This window comes from Argopecten irradians, chromosome 9 (genome assembly GCF_041381155.1).
Source record: "Argopecten irradians isolate NY chromosome 9, Ai_NY, whole genome shotgun sequence".
NCBI classification, from domain to species: Eukaryota; Metazoa; Mollusca; class Bivalvia; order Pectinida; family Pectinidae; genus Argopecten; species Argopecten irradians.
Window position 1 is genome coordinate 27,914,185 of NC_091142.1, and position 12,225 is coordinate 27,926,409.

At 34.0% G+C, this 12,225-nt stretch overlaps 1 protein-coding gene across 1 annotated transcript; it reads right to left on the reverse strand.

Annotated features, from left to right (window-relative positions):
- Positions 1-1,063: 1,063 nt before the first annotated feature.
- On the reverse strand, positions 1,064-8,941 carry LOC138331942 (calmodulin-4-like). The gene is made up of 4 exons (XM_069279830.1): positions 8,745-8,941; positions 6,882-7,020; positions 2,538-2,632; positions 1,064-1,869 (listed from the first exon to the last, which is right to left on the reverse strand). The coding sequence occupies exons 1-4, from the start codon at positions 8,768-8,770 to the stop codon at positions 1,650-1,652; spliced, it is 480 nt and encodes a 159-aa protein (XP_069135931.1). The 5' UTR covers positions 8,771-8,941; the 3' UTR covers positions 1,064-1,649.
- Positions 8,942-12,225: the final 3,284 nt, after the last annotated feature.

Consider the following 12,225-nt stretch of genomic DNA (forward strand, 5'->3'; position numbering starts at 1 on the left):
GCAAGTCACATTGTGTTGAACATTTCTTCACGAGATGATGATTTGGAACTTCGATTAAGTGGTTTTGTTAAGTGCACTCAGTATTTATACTGAGAGGGTTATATAATACTTTAACGTTTCTAGATACAATGTGATACGTATTCACTTATCGATAATACAACAATAATTCAATTTACTTAATTTAATCGGACGTTTTCTTACTGATCCTGATCGTACATGTATAGTCATACGATTAGAACGAATATACGTACTCAGCCTAAGACGACACCATTTTCTGTCAAAAAGTCTTTTGAGCTACAATATTGCAGCTATCATACGATGTGTGCGGATTCAGTGGTTAATATCATAACTACATACATATGTAGTACGTTTCCTGGATATCAATTTCATTGATCTATTGGTCTTGTAACAGGAATCTTGTTCACCAGTTACGTTTCTGTTGAGATACTGTAAACGGGGATATATTTTCAAGTGTTTAGATTCGCGATTTGTATGTGTAAACATTTCGTGACGTTGTTATTTTCGCGGTTTGTATGTGTAAACATTTCGTGACGTTGTTATTTCTGCGATTTGTATGTGTAAACATTTCGTGACGTTGTTATTTTCGCGATTTGTATGTGTAAACATTTCGTGACGTTGTTATTTTCGCGATTTGTATGTGTTAACATTTCGTGACATTGATATTTTCGCGATTTTTTTGTATGTGTAAACATTTCGTGACGTTGTTATTTTCGCGATTTGTATGTGTAAACATTTCGTGACGTTGTTATTTTCGCGATAAAAATGACTTAACTTTTACAACATAGTTTTGTAAAGACACAAAATCTTACGCGAAGGAGAAATTTTCGCGCTAAAAAGGCATTCGCGTTATAAGCGTAAATTTCTACCTTGCGTAATTTTCACGTTAACGGTACATACTTCTCTTATAGGCCTACCTACAGATGTGGTACTGGTTATAATCCCATACAATGCACACGTCCAGACTGAGTGTATACTACATGGTTACTCATGCAATGCAACAGATTTCGAAAATACAGTTTTGGGATGAAATGAAACGAAAACAAACAATCAATAAATTTTATTAGATCATGCACATACGTATAATGAAATGAATAATATGGTGATATAAATTACATAAAAATAGCAATCATATATTAGATGAAGGACAATAAGACACATTGTGGCTTACAATGGTATAAAATCAAAATAGAATCGTATATAAAGGTAACGAAAATCTGAAGATATAGTCTCAATGTAATAACAGATCAAGGTAATAACATAATTGAATTGTTTATATCGCAATTACGGACATTTCGTGAAATCGTCATTGTAATTTATTGTCCAAGATTGCTTTTGCGCCAAAACAAATACATTTATAGTAACCCACATCCCAACAAGATTTTTTGTCGGTCCTCCTTTTGTTAATCTGAATATGAATTCAATATCAATGGGAATTGCACGTGTTTATCACATTGTAAACGACAAAACATACCAAAATTAATATGTTGGAAACGACATTAAGAAAAGTTTATCTGAGAGAAAATTCGCCGCTCGATTATGTTTTGTATTCGAAAAACATTTAACTGTTATTAGTTACTTATTACATTTAGAAAATATAGTAAAAGGAATGATGACCTTCGCACTTCTGATCATTTCGGGATGAATCCTTTGTTTTTGAGGTGTTTTCCGAGGAACTCGTCATAGGTAACAAATCCGTCTTTATCAGAGTCCGTTTCTTCTATTGCCTTCTCCATGGCTTCGTCAACATCATACTCCATAACACGGAGTCCCTTTTTAATCTTTGATTTCGAAACTTTTCCATCGTTTGTGTCGTCAAAGCTTCCGAAAATAGCCCGTAGTTTGCTTGTTCTGTGGGAATAAAAAAAATGAAGTCGAAGGCAATACAGCGTTAACTAGTCACACGAGCATCATGTCAAAAGTACCAAATTTAGACTTGTATTTAATTTGTATGGAATTCACTTGTTAAATTTGACTTTTGTTATATAATCTCAATCATGAAACATCATTTCAATTCGTTTTACGTATAACGTTTAATATAATTAATTGAACGGGGAACTGTACAACCAATGGTGTGCTCATATGATAGACCAACCGTTTGAAATTCAGACAAGTCCTCATGTATTTCCTTGCATAACTTTCCACAAGGTTATACATATCAGCAATAGTTGTGAAAAGCAAAATGTCTGCTTATGATATCCTATATTTGCTAAGGAAAATATTTCTCTTAGCTTACACAAGATAAGACACTTTCACATGTTACACGTAAGTAACTGAGAATAATAATAAAATGTTGATCTCTCTGTAGATAGTGATAACTCCCTTTGAGAAGGGTATTGGCTGTTCAGCACTCTGCAAACTCCGTGCTGTCCAGCGAAAATCGTTCACTCGAGAAGAAACATTGATATTTACTTTAAAGAATAAACGTACTGTAACATTTTATTAGTCTTTTCACAAAGATACTAAATACTTTTATCTTCGCTCAATTGATGTTTATGATCAAGTCTTTCGGTACTCACTTGATAAGGATTTCTTCGTTGGATTTCACAGCTTCAACATATTCATCTTCCGAGATTGTGTCGTCTCTTTCTTTATTCATTTCTTTCAGCAGTAACTTAAAATAAAAGTATAAGGTTATTTTCTAGATTCTTGATAATTATTAAAAAGGTCTGTTGTAGTATACGTGTACTCATTATATGAAATCTCATTCATTTCGGTTATTCAAATTAAAAGAGAAACAAAATACATGTACATTCACTTATGCCTTGTCAAATGCTAGGACATGTTTGATCATTTATGAAAAGTAAAAAGGTAGGTATACCCGTTTCAGCATAAACAAAATTTATAATAACTTTGTGATTTGTAACAAGTGCACGTAAATGTAATCATGACAAGTCGCCACTAAAATGAGGAACGTTCCACTTATACAAATGTATAAAAAGAACAATCTTCTCTGAGTAACATAATTTCTAAAAGAAATCCATGGATTCATCCATGTATTCACGGGCCGATCAGTTAGTTAGGATATCCTTATTTACAATATCACTCCACCTTTGAGTGGCAAGTTCGTGGAATTAATGTGGGACATAAACTGATCAGAGATCTGTGGTTTTTCTCCGAGTACTACGTCTTTTCTCTACCTCTTAAGCCAGACACATCGCGATATCCTGAATGACCCTGGCTGTAAATAAGGACGTTTAAACAACCAAACCAAACTTATTTCCCGCCATTTCACTACTCTTTTCTTTGTCATCTTATTTTGAATTTTATTGTTTGAGATTTCAAATCCATTCAATTGATAAATTTATAATTTAAATGTATTTGCTTTCCACTTCAACTAACCCACAACTGTCATAAACACGTGGAAAATGTTCATAATCATGTGGTGGTTCACGTGATAGACGATGACTGGTTCCTATAGATATAAACCTTTAACTTGTTCTATAATTAGTATCCTGTGACTAACTAATCCTCATGATATATGTAAAAAAGTCAATGAAACTTTCCATATAAACATCCAATTAAAACAGCTTTAATAGGGTTTTAATGTACCCAATGGGCAATGTTTGTTCTATAGATAGAAATGATGAAGTCATATGCCATCCTCGATACTCTAGGGCTTCCGATCACTTACGACTGTAGAGATCGTAAGTGATCGGAAGCCCTGGAGTATCGAGGATAGTCATATGCATGAGGAACAGTATACATAACGATCTTCAAAAAGAGTAATGTCCTACATCACTAAATATCATAGCAATATATGAAACGATATATTTTGTCAATATATTTTATTTCAATAACTTTGTAATGTCTGTAAATGTGTTCCCGTGGACAGTGATGGAATGTTAGCTCAATTTTTCAATTTTCAATTGTTTGCTATACATGTTTTTAGCTACGCGGTTCCCTCGTTGTCAGTATAATGTGACCGGGTGGGGTGTGTTGCTTGCAATTGGTGTCTTGGGCGGCATGCTTCAGTACGAATAGCGCATCTCGTACTTCACACAAGCAAGACACAATGTACCAGCTTATAATTAAGGTAGATGGTCTTTAAATGATTCTGGCTATTAATAGGACGTAAATATAATAAATCAAATCTTACGTACCCTGACAACATGGCTACGTGCGATATATCTAGACCTTAAGATAATACTGCGTCAATTGGTGTTGTGTTTCTTTGTTATCAGTTAAGTACTCGTCTTATTTGTATCCACGTCTTCGACTGACGTAATATACATACTTGTTTTAATATGTAGTTTTGTGATTATTGTTATTTAATGTCATGATTTCCTATGATAATAACACAACCAGGGCGTAGTTTCACGAAAATTCTTTTCTTTTGAGCCCACTACATTTTCAGTTCGTTTTATTTTCGTTTGTAGAAAACTTTGTGTCCTTCGATTCTATCTCATCTCATCGAACAAGATAGAATGAAAATGGTACAGGAATATGTAATGAAGTTGTATATTGAAATATTTCTAATTGATTTTTTTACGGGAACTTGTGACATGGGTTGAAAAAGAATGAATGCAAGTGTTGTACAGGAATATTTGAACGTTGTAACGCGTAGAATAAGGGGATTTTCAGTATGAATTGGGTGGATCATACGATGTACAGAGATGAGCAGAAAATGTCAATGTTAAATAAGAAATACTGGTACATGGAATAATTCAAATTATTCAGTGATGAGTGGAATAAGCCAAACCAAACAGAAATATTGGAAATGTGAAAGATGAACAAGATAGTGATGAATTCGTAGAGGCGTACAGGAATATAAGTCACAAGACGCACCAATCAGGAAACACTAGTGTGTATCCCACTACAACGCATTATAAACTAGTGTTAATGCCAATTTAACACATTCACATACAGAAAACCTCGAAAAGTGTACAAAACTAGGCCAGCAATGCAGAAAATATCAGTAAATGTGCATCTAACAAGGTAGCGTGGAACTCGTACGTGAATTATATGTAGAACTTTGTTAAGTTATATACTAAAGACTGCTTGGTTTTCACGGGAACTCGTGCAATATGTGTACAGAAATGTGTGAAAGATGTTTTCCGTGATATCTTGAGACATATCTTATGGTGGTATTTTTGTCTATTTGTTAAATGACATTGTACAGGTTGTAGACATGTTAGTTAATTAGTTATTTTTTTGGATGTTTTTCTTAATTTTTTTCTTCTATTTTGTGTTTGCTATCGCAGAATGTGTTCGCAATATCCAATTTTACTCTGACAACATTACTACGTACGATATCTATACCAATTAAGATTGTGTTCGTAGATATCCAACTTTACCCTGACACCACGATATCTACGAACACATTAAGATTGTGTTCGCAGATATCAACTTTGCCCTGACAACATTACTACGTACGATATCTACACCAATTAAGATTGTGTTCGTAGATATCCAACTTTACCCTGACAACATTACTACGTACGATATCTACACCAATTAAGATTGTGTTCGTAGATATCCAACTTTACCCTGACAACATGACTACGTACGATATCTACACCAATTAAGACTGTGTTCGTAGATATCCAACTTTACCCTGACAACATTACTACGTACGATATCTACACCAATTAAGATTGTAATCGTAGATATCCAACTTTACCCTGACAACATTACTACGTACGATATCTACACCAATTAAGACTGTGTTCGTAGATATGCAACTTTACCCTGACAACATTACTGGGTACGATATCTACGCCAATTAAGATTGTAATCGTAGATATCCAACTTTACCCTGACAACATTACTAAGTACGATATCTACACCAATTAAAGTGAACAGTCGGGCAAGGATGGCTAAAGTCGGTAAAAATGGTGTGAATGTATCCAGTTTAATTTCTTATGAAATGGAAAAATAAAATCTCGTCAAAATCTGTCTGCGTACGAAGAAATTAATTTAAAGTATGGGAATTCTAAAACGTCCTCCCGGCTCACTATGTCCGTGGTTACATTTCCACGCAGCCTCGCTTTCAATGCTTTCATCTTTTCTTTACTTTAATGGTCAGAACTGGGAAACTAAGCAGAACTTGACCGTCGTATTAATATGTGAGAACTTTTGGAAGGCCAATGAACGCATTTAGACTGGTTTTCTTTGCCCGACTATTCACCTTAAGATTGTAATCGTAGATATCCAACTTTACCCTGACAACATTACTACGTATGGTATCTACACCAATTAAGACTGTGTTCGTAGATATGCAACTTTACCCTGACAACATTACTGGGTACGATATCTACATCAATTAAATTTGTGTTCGTAGATATCCAACTTTACCCTGACAACCGTGCGATATCTACACCAATTAAGATTGTGTTCGTAGATATCCAACTTTACCCTGACAACATTACTACGTACGATATCTACACCAATTAAGATTGTGTTCGTAGATATCCAACTTTGCCCTGACAACATGACTACGTTCGATATCTACACCAATTAAGACTGTGTTCGTAGATATCCAATTTTACCCTAACAACATTACTACGAACGATATCTACACCAACTAGGATTGTGTTCGTAGATATCCAATTTTACCCCGACAACATTACTACGAACGATATCTACACCAATTCAGATTTCCAATTTTACACCGACATCATTACTTCGTACGATATATACACCAATTAAGATAGTGTTCGTAGATATCCAATTTTACCCTGACAACATGACTACGTACGATATCTACACCAATTAAGATAGTGTTCGTAGATATCCAATTTTACCCTGACAACATTGCTACGTACGATATCTGCACCAATTAAGCTTCGTGTACACGTAGACACTAATTAAGTGATATATACACGAGACGTGCCAATAACATGATAAGTACGTTAATATACCTCGGTCTTTTCCTCGTCGCCCCCAAACCCGAGAGCCAGAAGTAGTTTAATCAATTCTCCGGTTGACAACAACCCGTCCTTGTCAGTGTCCATAAGTCTAAACTCGACCTGTAGGTAACGATCGTCGCCTTCCCAACCTCTGTAACAGATCAGATTATCAGGTTAATAATGACTTTTAAGTTCTCAAATGATCACAGTATAGTTTTGTTTTAATTCAAACCTTTGGATCACATTATAGTCACATTATAGTTTTGTTTTAATTCAAACCTTTGGATCACATTATAGTTTTGTTTTAATTCAAACCTTTGGATCACATTATAGTTTTGTTTTAATTCAAACCTTTGGATCACATTATAGTTTTGTTTTAATTCAAACCTTTGGATCACATTATAGTTTTGTTTTAATTCAAACCTTTGGATCACATTATAGTTTTGTTTTAATTCAAACCTTTGGATCACATTATAGTTTTGTTTTAATTCAAACCTTTGGATCACATTATAGTTTTGTTTTAATTCAAACCTTTGGATCACATTATAGTTTTGTTTTAATTCAAACCTTTGGATCACATTATAGTTTTGTTTTAATTCAAACCTTTGGATCACATTATAGTTTTGTTTTAATTCAAGCCTTTGGATCACATTATATTTTTGTTTTAATTCAAACCTATTTTACTTGCACAATTACCAAAGGGAGTAGACACAAGAACTTATCTTCCGTCAAAAAAAGAACGATGATATATGTAACTCAAATATTAGGTTAATTTAATCATGATGGTTTAAGATTTTGCAATATGTATATATATATAAACGTGATGTGCATCAGCATATCCTTATAAAAAAAGTATCTTTTATATTAGAGTGAAAGAAGTAATGTCAATGGTTGTATTCCATATAACATTGGATCCATACAAACGTATACGAATTACTTGAAGTAGTAAACATGTGTCAAATGAGTAATTCTAACAGTGTTGCAGAATTTTGGAGGCGATCTGCCCCTTTATCACAACACAAGAAAATAAATAGAATTACATATTAGGTTGATATAATTTTATTTCTTCTTCTGATGGAAATATATTTTGTTTGAATCAAAGTCCCGTAAATTGAAATACTATCTGAAATTACCAGGTATCAGTGTGATTTAGTCCTCAAAATCGACATATTGCCAACATTAGGCGCTGGTTTGCATGCCTCTTTACTGAAGTAAATTATCTAGAACTAATAAACTACACGTGATTACATAATTCTTGAGAGTGCATAACCGCACCATGCAGCTGTTCCAGCCGCTTAGGACTCGTCAGAAATGTTAATTACATGTTGATAGTGTAACATTAAAATACCAATGGTCTCGTTGGAAAATGGCAAAACAATATGGAAAATGTTTTTCACAATTTCAAACAATGTCAACATCAAATAACATTTGGGATTACTGAATGTTCTCGTCTGACTCGTGTGTCTTGCATCATCAGTGCGAGTCACATGTACATGTACCAGTTGCATACTACTATAGAAACTAATATAATCCATGTGCCATTATATAAACACATAATGTAATTCGTTGCTCTCGAGCCTGAATTTCAGCTGACCCATATACCCGACTTAAACACAGATAAATACATTATGTATATCATTACGCTTATCCGTCAGAATGTCGTAGTACATAAAGATGTTAGGACCAGAGGAAGCACCACCCGCCACTCACTGCCGTACATAAACATGGACGTTGTTTACGATGAAGAGCAACGGTATACATTGTAAACATAACCTGGACTGACCCTACAAACTCCACGAAAACATGACCTACATTGTATATACACTACCATCCTTTCACACAACAGTGTGACTTGTACATTAGAATGATACTTACTGATTTCTGGGTAGTATATTCCCCATCGTTTATACAAGTACCTCTCTTCTTCTCCAAGGTCTCAATACACTGCACTCTAGCTGGAGCCCATCCAAAACTGAGGGTTCACCCTCCGAGCACACACTCATATAGATATTACAATTTCGTTTTTTTATGAATATTCATTCATGCGATGAGTACTGTGTATTCGAACGATACACACAGATGACCGCTGTAGACTATCAACTACTCACATAGATCTGTATTATCAACTTCTCAGCTCACCTATTTTTAACCTCGCCTGTCAAAGTATCTGTCTATATTCTGTTGTGAAAATAAAGCAGATTTTAAATCAATTTAGAAACTAAAGCACAGATGTTGCTTGTATTGTGTACATGTAATCAATGATGTGTATAGCATGTCTTACGCTTGTTAAGTAGGTCAAGGTAAATTCTCTAAAACTAATTGATATTTATTTACATACAAAACTTATCAATAATCACTGAATAGACTTATATACATGATGTTTATCAGACGGTTTTAGGGGAAATGTGTTTGTCAGCCTTGATAATATTATAATGAAAGAAAAAAAATCAAATAACGGTATAAAGAAAGATGTCACTAAGTTTGATTTACTGATGTACTTTACCCGTGAAAGAATATATGTTTTCAGAAATAAAATCATGCAAGTAGCTAGCTCACAATAGAGTTGTATACTATGTGAAAATTGAAATGCAAATATCTTTATTTAAAGATGCTCCACCGCTGACAAATAGTATTTGTCTCTATCAAAACGGGAACTGACGAATTAATATTTTTCTTCAGTTACAAAAGTTACTTATTTTACACCATTACCACAAATAAAATGTGTGAGCTTCTAATTTTATTTCAAGATAACAAAATCAAAAACGATGAATTGCATCCCGAAAAAATTCCGTGGCACTATGTTCTATATGAAATGAAGTACTGATTGCGCATGCACCAAAAGCAAAACAAATTATTTAATATTATTTTTCTGTTTGTGTTAATTAGACACATAGATATTTGATTAAACACCAATTATTGTTCAAATGAAGAGTATCATTTATGCTTTGTCGGCGGTGGAGCATCTTTAACCAAACATCACAGTTACCTATACAAAAAGTATAAATAATATATATAATTATATAATTAACCTGAATTACATTTGCAATTTCAATATGATGGATAAGGATTTGTTTAGCTTCTGCGCTTATTCTTCATTCGTGTGAAAACTATGGTAACAACAACAAATTACCTGAAAAATTCAAAAATATTATTTTGGCCCAATATTTCAAAAACTTGTTAACATTCTCTGTCTTTAACCCTACCATAACGTGAAGATTTCTATTCAAATAAGAATAAGCCATTTTGTAGGTTTACGCGCCATTAATTTTGTTTCAAGTAAAGCTGGCATTTTCTGGTGAAGGCGCACTTCCAATGGGACCCTAAAAAATTAATCTCTGACCCATTTTATTGATGTGCATTATTTTGCGATATGCTACATATAGCCAGTAATTTTCGAGGGTGGAGGGTAAAGGAATCGCGATTTTCACGGAAAGACGAGAAAACTGATATTTAATGTAACATCATTAGCGGTCATATGAAAGTCAAATGAAATCAAGAATCTATAACAATTCTACAGTATGCAACGATTTTCCCGGGCTATTCCTATTATTTGAAATTATTATTTAAAATGTGATGAAATGTTTTAGCGTTGGAAAATAGTAAGGCTTACTTCCAAGACAATGACAACTGACATGGCAAAACCCATTTATTCACCTTAAAAGCCGTTCAAGTTTTAATGTTGTCCAATCAATTGGTCGATTTCATTTTCCTGCAAGAGGTATACCAATCTGACGTCACATAATGACATTCAACATAGTTTTTACCTTAGGACAAAGATTTAATCTTCAGGTCAAATATTTTGAAACTATTTGTCTGGATTGTTATAAAGTTCACATATTATCATATTGTTTATTTTTGTCATTATCGTACCAGTCGTATATTTTAACCTTAAGGGCAAAACTGTTTTTGCCATTACAATGTATATACAATATACACACTGTATATATTTTAAGGTTATTTACACTATTTATGAATAATTTTGACCTTAAGGGTAATCTTTTTACTTTAAATACCATCCGTATTTAATGAAAAAATGGCGTCATTCGAAATGCTTACGTGGACAATTTTAATTTAAAGAATTTCCTTAAAGATGCTCCACCGCCGACAGAGCATAAATATTTTTTATTACTTGGACAATAATCTATGTACATTGTATATGTATGTCTAAATACAATTTTGTTGTCTGCGCAATCAGTACATAATGAACCTCATTCCATACAGGACATAGTGCCATAGATTGTTTTCGGGATGTAATTATATAAGACTCTTTCATATGTGGATATGAAGATTAGGGATATTCTACCCGAGGGTCGGCAAGCCTCGGGTTTTACAACATTTTGTGATCGCGAGGGTAGAATATCCCTATCCTTCATATCCACGTATGAAAGAGTATTTTCTCTTATACTTCGACGTTTAAGTGCAATTTTACAACTACGACTTTACGCCATTTTGAAATGAATTCGAAAAAATCGTGATTGCAAATAAGTTCTCCATAAATAACAATTGCGTGATATTTTCAACGCAAGTCCTGTTGTTTGTATCTTTTAAAGTAAATACAACATAGTTTCTGAAAAAAATGTTAAAATTGTACCGAGAAAGTAGTAGTTTGATGACGCTGTGACGTCACGAGGCTTTACTGCATGGGTAGCAATGAAATACAGCTTCAGACGGCATGAGTGTATTGCCCTAGACTAGCCAGTATTACACGTGTCGGTATGAGAAATTATTTACAAAATTTTGTGACCCTCTGGTAGAATATCATATACACATTTGAAAGAGTCTTATATTATAGACCTATATCATAAAGTAAAACAAGAAGCTCAATTTTTACAATGGTGATAATAGTGTAAGGTATGCAACTTTTGTTACTGAAGAAAAATACTAATTGTCTGCTCTTGTTCTTACACCATTCGTCGGCGATGTAGCATCTTTTAAGCTAATGAATAATGATGAAAACTCACCGATTTCACAGCTGTTGATGGAACCTAACTGCTACTTCCGTTAAGTAACCACGACATGAAGATCTGGAAACTCTTTTATTCCAACACTGATCGGCCGTTTCGAACCTTATTCGACGATTGGCGGGTCATCAGTAGTGAAAAGTCACTGCTTGCTTTATTTGGTCCCTAGTTCTGCTCATCTTGTCAGCACCATAACCAACACGATGTCCTTTCTGCCTTGTCCGATATGGTCTAAATTGTAGCTGCTTTCATAGCTCCTAGTATCTGTTTATCCGTCCTTTTGTAACAGTCGCCACGCCGATTGACCTGGAAACCCTTCGACATCAACCTCGACCAGAAACCTATGGTCTCCTCACATTCTTCTTCCCATGGCAATCAATTTCATCATTTCCATC

What these genes read in the sequence shown, in the direction of transcription:
- LOC138331942 (XM_069279830.1), bottom strand. Translation starts at nt 8,770, where the DNA reads ATGGGGAATATACTACCCAGAAATCA. An exon ending in AATATACTACCCAGAAATCA is followed by an intron (nt 7,021 to 8,744) that starts GTAAGTATCATT and finishes GATCTGTTACAG; the next exon opens with AGGTTGGGAAGGCGACGATC. An exon ending in GCGACGAGGAAAAGACCGAG is followed by an intron (nt 2,633 to 6,881) that starts GTATATTAACGT and finishes TTTTATTTTAAG; the next exon opens with TTACTGCTGAAAGAAATGAA.